The 9,211-nt window shown below is 43.0% G+C and overlaps 2 protein-coding genes across 3 annotated transcripts; both read right to left on the bottom strand.

Moving 5' to 3' along the window:
* Positions 1-1,098: 1,098 nt before the first annotated feature.
* On the bottom strand, positions 1,099-3,044 carry LOC139911882 (hydroxyacyl-thioester dehydratase type 2, mitochondrial-like). The gene has a single exon (XM_071899486.2). The coding sequence runs from the start codon at positions 3,042-3,044 to the stop codon at positions 2,511-2,513; it is 534 nt and encodes a 177-aa protein (XP_071755587.1). The 3' UTR covers positions 1,099-2,510.
* On the bottom strand, positions 3,025-8,679 carry rpp14 (ribonuclease P/MRP 14 subunit). 2 transcript variants are annotated; one of them, XM_078283890.1, is made up of 6 exons: positions 8,668-8,679; positions 7,063-7,181; positions 6,549-6,633; positions 5,025-5,101; positions 4,515-4,593; positions 3,025-3,155 (listed from the first exon to the last, which is right to left on the bottom strand). In XM_078283890.1, exons 2-6 carry the CDS (start codon positions 7,152-7,154, stop codon positions 3,099-3,101), a joined length of 390 nt encoding a protein of 129 aa, XP_078140016.1. In that variant the 5' UTR covers positions 7,155-7,181; positions 8,668-8,679; the 3' UTR covers positions 3,025-3,098. The 2 variants fall into 2 exon arrangements, with proteins under 2 accessions (XP_078140016.1, XP_071755588.1); XM_071899487.2 differs by lacking the exon at positions 8,668-8,679 and adding an exon at positions 8,608-8,667.
* Between the last annotated feature and the right edge of the window lie 532 nt (positions 8,680-9,211).

Raw genomic sequence — 9,211 nt, 5'->3', positions numbered from 1 at the left:
TTAAATTGATACTGGACTCTTGATTTGTTCTGACATGATACATTTTGACTAGACTTGATTGAGACTTGACATTAATGACATGGACTTGACTTGAGACTTTGAACCTCAAGACTAGAGACTAACTTTGGACTTGAGCAAGGTTGACTTGGTCACACCTCTGCCATCCAGCTTGTCTTCAGTTGCAGTAGAAGGTAAAAGTTGAGAGAAATCAACTTCTGTCAGCAAGTTCTCTCTGCAGGTGCAGAAGGTGGTAGTTCACGCCAGGGTTCTCCCACTGAAAACAACGGTTTTCCATCTAGCACATTCCACCACATTGTGAATGCAGCTTTACTTCTCATCTACATCCACTGTAATCTACATGGTGATTACTTTATTGTCCCCCACTATGAAATCAGGGGAGGGACTGTGCATCGGCTCTGGTCATTTGGCTAGCATAAAATGGCACTTATGGAATTTTAAGGGTTAATTGTAGTGGTGACAACACAAGTCTGGGCAGTAAGGCCGTAAAGTCTGGCATACTTTCTTGAGAACTGTGCAGATGTGTTGTGCTGTGGCTTTGGCCTAAAAGCAGAATAAAATGTCAAAACTGAACTGAAAGCTAACGTTAGCAACGAGGCTAACGTAAGCTAACGATTGCTAACATTAGCATGTTAGCAATCCATGGCAGCAAGGAGACAAGAGAAGCTGCTTTGGTTCTTGCTGTAAAACCTCTCAGCTCAGTGACTTGCCTCTGGTTGGTTTATATGGAAGCTAGCCCATAAAAATGGCCGCCCCTCCGTTCATACCTTGAACGTTGATTTGAATGGGAATGGTTCTATCCATTCAACTTCTGTTCTACTTGGCCTGAGGGGGGCGCTACACCATTTCATTTCATACGTCACACAATATCTCGCCCCACTACAGCTCAGCAAACAACATGTTTATCCATGTTTGTGTCGTGTGTTGGACATCAGAAATAGACATCAGATCACAAACGTACCAAAACAAGTCACAGCACTGCTCTGAGAAAGAGACAAAAGTGTATATGTACACACACCTCGAAACAAAAATGTCCTCTAAAAATAAGAACATACATACAAACACACAGTCCACTGAAACTGAAAGGGAAGAGTTTCCTTTTATTTGGAAATGGATGTGCAGTGAACAGAGATCTACAACAGTATGATCCAACTGCAGGACTGGGCCAAATTCATTTAATCCTTGAAGTAGAGTTACTACTGATTTCCCATACACAAAATCTGTTGCTAATAAGAAACTAATAGGAAACATTAGTTGTGATGATACAAAGTGGCACTTTGCAACGCTGCTATTAAAATGCAGTTATTACTCTGAATGAATTTACATTTCTATAGCCAAACAAACTTTAAACAAAACATCAACAAAGGTGCCTTTTTGGTTGGCAAACAGAAAATAACACAGACTGGATTTCTATTTCTCCCCTCACTGCAGTGCTGCAGAGTCAGCTGCTTTTCAAACTGTGACCAGCACTACGATGTGAGGGCATGCAGAAAAGGTGTAGAAATACTCTGAACTATGCTTTAGGCTGGTGACACATTACAAGACTGACCAGACTGCAAAAAGACTGATCACACACTGAATGACCGGCTTTTAGACTGCATCGCAGAGGGGCATGCAACTGATGACCAGCTGGATTTGAGGAACACATACTACATAACGCCAAATCAGGTGGAACTACTACAACACAGAACAAGCACACACATGGAGGTGGAGCTTTTTTCTTTTTCCCCAGCTATGGTTCTAACATTTAGACAGGCCTTCAGAAATACCAAAACCAGAAGAAAAATCCATCCTCGCCTCCTGTCTGTAGTGGGCGTGGCCAGGTGATGGATGGTGGACGGTATAACCACAGAATGAGGAGTTGAAGCGCCGGTGTGATGTGCTGTCTCTGATGGAGTGATGTAGGAATTTAGGTTTAAACTTCAATACAAAAAAAAAAGACACAGAACTCAGTTTGTTCCTCCCCCTTCATCACGACTGTGTACTACAATGTTTAGGCAATGCATTATGGGAGGGAAAGGGGTCCTTACGTTGAACAACCTCCTCCCCTCTGCTGCAGGCCTTCGGGTATTACCTCCTCCTCCGTCACAACTACAGGCTTTCTCTTCCTCCTCATCACCCTCTCCATTGTCTCCTTCCCCCCCTTGTCCTAGACAAAACATCTCTCTTCCTCCTCATCCTTTCTGCTGCTGCTCCTCATGCATCATCACCACCTTATCATTCACAGGGCAGGTTTCAATCCCTCTTGATCTTCTCCCTCTCTTCCCTCCTCAAAGCCTCCTCCTTATCCCCCTTTCCCTGCTTGATAGAAAAGATCTCCTCCTCCTCCCCCTCCCTCCTGCTCTTAGTCTTCAGGTGCCACCACCTCCCCTCCAGCATCACTATCCTTCATAGAGCAGGGTTTCTCCTCCTCCACCTCATCACCCCCCTCTCAATCTTCTCCCTCTCCTCCTCCCTCCTTTCTCTCTCTCATCACCTCCTTCCTCTTCTTCTCATCCCTTCTGCTGTTGCTCCTCGGGCATCATCACCATCACCTCACCCTCCATCACCACCTTGTCCTTGACGGAGCAGGTTACAGCGATGAAGGCAAACGACATCTTGACCTTGCGGACTTCTGCCTCGGCCAGCACCTCCTCGCCGATGTAGAGCGGCGCCGGGAAGCGGATCTCCTGGTAGAGGAAGATGCAGCCGCGGCCGGGCATCCGGGTGCCGAGCACGGCGGAGATCAGGCCGTTGATGAGGACGCCGTGGACAATGGGTGCCTCGAAGGAGGTGGTGCTGGCATAGGCCGGGTCCAGGTGGAGGGGGTTGGTGTCACCCGTCAGCTCGGCAAATAGCTCCACGTCACGGGAGGAGAAGGCCTTGGTGAGGGAGGCACGCTGGCCAACATGGAGGGGCCGGCGGTGGAGCTGGCAGCAGGGAGGAGCCGATGGAAGGACGCCAACGGGCTCCGCTCTGGCGGCCATGATGGAACAAGAGCTGGACAACCGTGGTTTACAAAAGATATTCCTCCATATGAAACTCATTTTCTGTCTGTCAGTGTGTGTTGCGGCGGTTTAGCTGTTTCGTCTCCCTCTCCTTCACTCCAGCTCCAGCTCTCGACTGTTCCCAGACAGCGCCAGCAGGAAAGGAGAAACCTGAAGAAACCAAAGAGAATTATTTGACCCGAGCCTCAACTTTGAGCACCATACTAAAAAGCTTGTTCAGTCATGCTTTTTCCCATCTCAGGAACATTGCAAAAAATTGTATCCGTCTTCCTCCGCCTTGACTACTGCCATGCCCTGTTTTCCTGCCTTGACCAAAACGAGGCAGAAAAGCGCCAATATGTTCAAAATCGTCTCCTTACTGGTTGTTGATTTTAAAGCAATATTCCACTTAGTTTTAACATGGAGGTTATTTGGCTCTTGAACGCCATGAAAACTAGAATATAAACTACTCACCAAGATCAGACTCAGCTGGACGACTTTGTAGCGTTCGAATTTATACTTCCTATTCATTTGAATGAGGCTGCGAAAATAGACTGAAAACTGACATTTAACATGTTGGTGAACAGATTCAACAACAGATCCTGCTGCTGTGATTGTCAACTGACTGCTGGTCGAACGCTTTAGAACAGAATTTCACCAAACAAGCATTTTAGAAGAGATAGAAGAGAACACAGCGGAGGGATACCATTTAGGAGAGATAGCTCCTGTTTGGGAGACCGGATCTACTTTTATTTTTAAATACTAATTTTAGTGTAAACCAAGAATAGAAATATAAAATGACAATGTACCAATTACTGATTTATTGTCAACCCGGGATCTGCGGGATCCGCTCTATTTTGGGTAGATGTCTTTTCAGAAATTCCTTGAGCCTTGTGCCTCCAGAGCCACGTGTTTGCAGGCTTTCACTCCAATCAAACATTACAGCAGCTGATTTCACCAGTTAGTTCCTCCTCTCTGGTTGAAGATGTGTTAACTGGTGAAATCAGCTGCTGTCAGCTGGTGTTTGGTTGGAGTGCAGACGCATGGCTCTGGATGGCACATGGCTTTGAGGGTTTCGTTATCTCACCTGCACAGTTTCGATTTTTGTCCTCCCTTTGTATATAATTTCTGCAAATAAGCTAAACCAGGATCTGAAACTGAAAACAGGTTCAGTTTGGTCCGAGTCCAACTTCTCCTGCTGTGTCTAGTCTACACAGTAGAGTTCAGCCGGACTCACCAAGCTAAAGCACCATTCTGGACGGCATTTCTTAGACATAAAGCCGCAGCTGAAATCGCAAACATTTCTCAACTCCATGATGCATATCAGCAAATTCTGGTATTGCGAAATATTGTGTTACGAACATTTGTTACATCCCTAGTGTTAGCCAAAATAGATTAAAAAAACAACATGTTTCATAGAAATATCTATGAAAATATGGTCTAGTTTACTAGACCTTGGCAGGTGAGCCACACAGTGAATTTGGACACTAAGCTAAGCTGGAGCTCTGCTGGAGTGTGAAGGCAGCTGACCTGCAGCACTCTGAAGGCGCAGGTCTGGTTCTGGTAGGAGCCCAGCAGAGTCAGGGAGCTCCACAGCTTCACCAAACCCCTGAAAACACACAAGACATCAAGGAGAAGTCTGCAGTTACACCACAGCTACACAAAGACAGTCTGGACAACATGAGTAGTAGTTTCCCTACCATTGAATAAGTGGGGAATAAAATTCTGGGGGAAACTCTGAATTGAATTGACTGTCAGCATTAAATATCGCCAATTGCCAGCTTCAATACAAAAATATTGGCTTTAGCCTTCAAAATCCTGCTCCAGTCAATCCCTAAAGTGGAATTTTGGCTGCTGCTGCGTTTACTCTCTAAATATTTTTTTTAACTTACTTTCCTGCTGCAGGCAGGCCGGCCAGAGCAGATCTCTGTCATGCTGGTGACCTGGGAACTGAAGCTTATTCTGAAGCTTATTATTCTACTGTTGACCTCAGTGGAGTCTCTCTGGATAAGAGCAACAGCTGAATCACTGGCCACTTACCTGCTGTAAACACGGAGAATAGCTGTTAGAGTAGCCTCATCGTACTTCAGCAGGTCGAAGGACAATGCTGCTCCCACCTGGAGCGCGTGCACACACACACACACACACACAAGAAAGTTATGTGTGGAATGCTGTAAGGCTATACTACAAGTTTTTTCATCGTCTTGTATGTGTATATATTAGGGATGCTATTTTCTGACCGATAGCCGACCCCCGTTAACCGACAAGATTAAAATGTACTATTTAGAATGGACGAATGTCTGTGACCCATTAAAAAAATTACCAATACAACAAATGTTTTTTTTTTTTCATAAGAAAGGGTTTATTTTTACATGTGCAATAGCAGCATAAACAACAACAGAACATGAGGATTCACACATCTACCCTGCAGCGCTGTGAACTGAATAAAATAGACAGCCTACACGAAAAATATATAACTTAAATAAATGTTTAAGTAAATAGCAAATGGTAGCCAGACTTTCTAATGAACAAAAACAGATTAACAAAACGAAAACACACATTGAATCCTCCAGCGCTGAGACTGCTGTATAGAACCTAATTAGTAGGCATAATAGCCTAGCCTAGATGTAGGAAAATATTTTATAGCCTAACTTATTAAAATAAATAGCAAATAGTAGACTTTGTAATAGGCTAATTAATGACCAAAAACAGGCCAACAGGTTAACAAAACGGAAACTTGTAGTCGCATTTTTCAGACCTCAAATAGGCCAGGCCTACCTCAGTCCTCAGCATAGCGGACAGCTTGTCTACTGGTTTTTATTCAGAAATAGCAACATGTCGACATGCTGTGGGGTTAGTCTGGTGCGCAGTCTGTTGACTGTGAGACCCGCGGCGGAGAATACCCGCTCAGATGGTACCGATGTCCCAGGACCGCTTGTTGTCCTTTCGGGCGAAATGGTCCCACACAGTAGGCTACTTCTTTTTGCTCGCTTCATTTTGCTCAGACTCAGCGAAACATGTGTTTCCAATAAAAGGCACCCCATGAGTTCCTATTTAAGAAATAGATTGTATAGCCTATTTTTCCTTTACCATGCAACAAACTTTTTTTTTAATTACTTTAAAAAAAAAATTGTAATAATATATTTTTTTAACTGTTTAACTGATAGTATTAAGTTAATTATTAACATCCCTAGTATATATGCATGTATTTATATGCATGTACATGTTACATGTACTGTATATGTACACTACCAGTCAAAACTTTGGACACACTACTACTATTTTCCACATTTTAGAATAAAAGTAAAGACTCAAAACTATGAAATAACACAAACGGAATTATGCAGCGACCAAAAAAGAGTTAAACAAATCAAAACTATCTTATATTTTAGATTCTTTGCCTTGATGGAAAGGCAAAGGCTTTGGAAAGAAATTCATACATAGGATCAACTTCACTATTTATATTTGACTAAGAAACTCATTTCAAGCATCTAAGCAGAAGCCTTTAGATCAGAATGGGAGTGGGACTTGAACCCCCAACCCTGGCAGCGTTGGTGGTCTTACCTCTCCATACAGGTTCTTGAGGCCAGTGAGGATGAGCTGCTTCAGGTCAACGGCACTCAGTCCTGTACCCTCATTCTCCAGCACACTACACACACACACACACACACAATCACCAAGTACAATAAATGCACGGTTTCCCCCAGACGTTTACAGGCGAGGCGCACCCCCTCGCCTGAAATCTCAAACGCATCACCTAATGTCGGAAGGAAAAAAAAATAAAACTCGTCCAGCTGCATCTGATCTTGGTGAGTAGTTTATATTCTGGTTTTCATGGTGGTCAAGTGCCGAATAACCCCCATGTTAAAACTAAGTGGAACATTGCTCTCGACGTAATTTCCGGGAAATGATAACAGTGGAATTTAACGATATTGCCAGTGTTGTGTGAATGGCAGCATTATGTTAAAAAAGCACCAATGAATGTCATGTGTGTACAACATAAACTGCTGCCTTTACCAGAAAAATTAACATGGCAATTTTACAGGTTTCATGTGTGAAAGGGGCTAATGACACTTACAGGCAGACCTTCATATAGTGGTACACCGAGGCGTTCTTCAACACCACTCGTTCGTAAGTCGCAGGTTCCTCCGTTTCGCCACCGCGTCGCATTCTATTAAGCTACAGCGACCCGGGTCCCTGCAAATGACAAACAGGGAGAGGCGGGGTTAGCTTTGGTTAAACCTGGGAGAATACCGACACAGACAAAGGATGCATCTGTGACAAAGTATCAATAAAGATTTTTGACAAGTTCTGTTCCAAAATGCTGCATTTCCATTTTGGAATTCCATTACCCAAGGGTGGAAGCAACTAATTACATTTACTCCCTTTACTGTAATTGAGTAGCTTTTTTGTCTTTTTTTTTCTTTATTTTTTAAGTCAGTAATTTCACTTTTACTTAAGTAGGTTTTTACTGAAGTATTGTACTTAGCTACATTTGAAATCACATCCAATCACATTCCATTCCATCCATTCCAAATTCTGTAGCTCTCTGATTTTAAATTAGCTACTTTCTACTTTTACTTTAGTAGATTTTTACACCGGTAACTTTACTTCTACTTAAGTAAAATTTCAGCAACTTGAGTAGGATGTTTTAGTACTCTTTCCAGCCCTGCTGTTACCTACAGTCCATCATTCAGGATATATAAACTTTAGAGGATTCAGTGTGTAAAACTGTCATTTTGTCAACCAAAACCTCAAGTTACCAGCGATCCTTCAAAATGTGCCACAACTTACACATTATACATTAATTCTGCAAGAGTCGGTTCACTTTCCCAGTTGGTCTCAGTTTGGCACAAAATATGTCCCATTATCTCTTGTATGACAGCGTCACACCAAACTCCCTTAAATAAAGTCTGTCTTGCTTTCGGGAAACGAACACGCCTCCAGAAAAATACATTCAGATCTCTGTTGATTTTTTTTTTTTTTTCAACTTGCGGAATTCGTTCGTCTGACAGGACGGCAGTGTGAACCAATTGTAAACGTTGAGATTTTGCTTGGTGGATCATTTATATGCCAATCATAACAAAATAAGTTTAGACGATACTCTAGACCACTGTAAATTGCAAGATTTTTCAAGATAGTTTGTCTTGATGTTCTTTTCCCCCATTCAACAGAACATAATATCGGAGCAGGTGCTGCGTTTGAACCAGCAGCCTACATTCATCTGTCTAGTCAGTTACAAGTGGATTTTAATAGCAGGTGTAACTGGGACTTGATGTGGTATGGTTGACATTGGTCAGCTAGTGGCAGCTAGCTAGCTAGCTAGTTACCAGGCTAGAATAGGCTAGCCTATATCATGCTGGTTACAGTGAACAACAAACAACTGGGTGACTGATTACTTTAGACGGTATTCACAGTCAGAGCTGGAAGTTCTCACGAAAATGTCATGACACGCCTGTCTTACACATGGACCTACTAGGTCAGGTAGCTAACCTAGCTACATCCTGCTAAACTTAGCACTGGCAGCTAACATTAGTGTCCAATCGTAACACTCAATGAAGTGCAGTTAATGTAACGTTAATATTCTATGTGCGTTTAAGTCGTAGCCTACATTAGGTCTTACCACGTGCGTTAAGTCGTTGTAGGTTGGATACAAACACTTAGCAGACTGTTGTGTACTTACACTCGCAACAAATTTTGGACCAACGTGCTTGCCTTCCGATCGGCGCATGCGCAGTTATGTAGGAAAAGGTTGTACGAGAGGTGATAAACAATGTGATATCTCACTCTGCCCCTGCATCCAGGAACCACATACGGTCCAGGCTCTGCCCTCAATGTTATATGTACAAATATGTGGTTTATTTGGACCAAATTACGCACATCCAACATCCAGAGATAAATATATTGTAGCGTTCTGGCCAGGAGTTAGACAGGCCACGAATAAAATATAGTTCTACAGTGTTTGGGTAATAGGGGGCGGAGTTATGCAGTTGGAGCTCGGGTGGAATGCCGGGTAATTATTATAAAACTGTGTAAAAGTCGTTTAGATCTTCACTGTTTGGTTAGATGTTGTAATTTTCATTTTGATCACATGATGTCGAGTCACATCTAGTGAAATAAGCTGCAAACATTGAGTTAGATAACCATTGAGTTAGATCACCAACACCCGTATTTGTGTTGGTTATGTGTTATGCCTTTAGCGCGAGGAAGACAACTAGCATCCGGAA

This window comes from Centroberyx gerrardi, chromosome 5, assembly GCF_048128805.1.
Source record: "Centroberyx gerrardi isolate f3 chromosome 5, fCenGer3.hap1.cur.20231027, whole genome shotgun sequence".
NCBI classification, from domain to species: domain Eukaryota; kingdom Metazoa; phylum Chordata; class Actinopteri; order Beryciformes; family Berycidae; genus Centroberyx; species Centroberyx gerrardi.
The sequence above is the reverse complement of the archived record's forward strand: the minus strand, read 5'-3'. Positions and strand labels throughout refer to the sequence as shown.

Excerpts from the sequence above, each read along its gene's own strand:
- LOC139911882 (XM_071899486.2), bottom strand. The coding sequence starts at position 3,044 with ATGAGTTTCATATGGAGGAATATCTTTTGTAAACCACGGTTGTCCAGC.
- rpp14 (XM_078283890.1), bottom strand. The coding sequence starts at position 7,154 with ATGCGACGCGGTGGCGAAACGGAGGAACCTGCGACTTACGAACGAGTG. Across the intron at positions 6,634-7,062 it reads CACTATATGAAGGTCTGCCT|TGTGCTGGAGAATGAGGGTA; the intron begins GTAAGTGTCATT and ends GTGTGTGTGTAG. Across the intron at positions 5,102-6,548 it reads TCAAGAACCTGTATGGAGAG|GTGGGAGCAGCATTGTCCTT; the intron begins GTAAGACCACCA and ends CACGCGCTCCAG.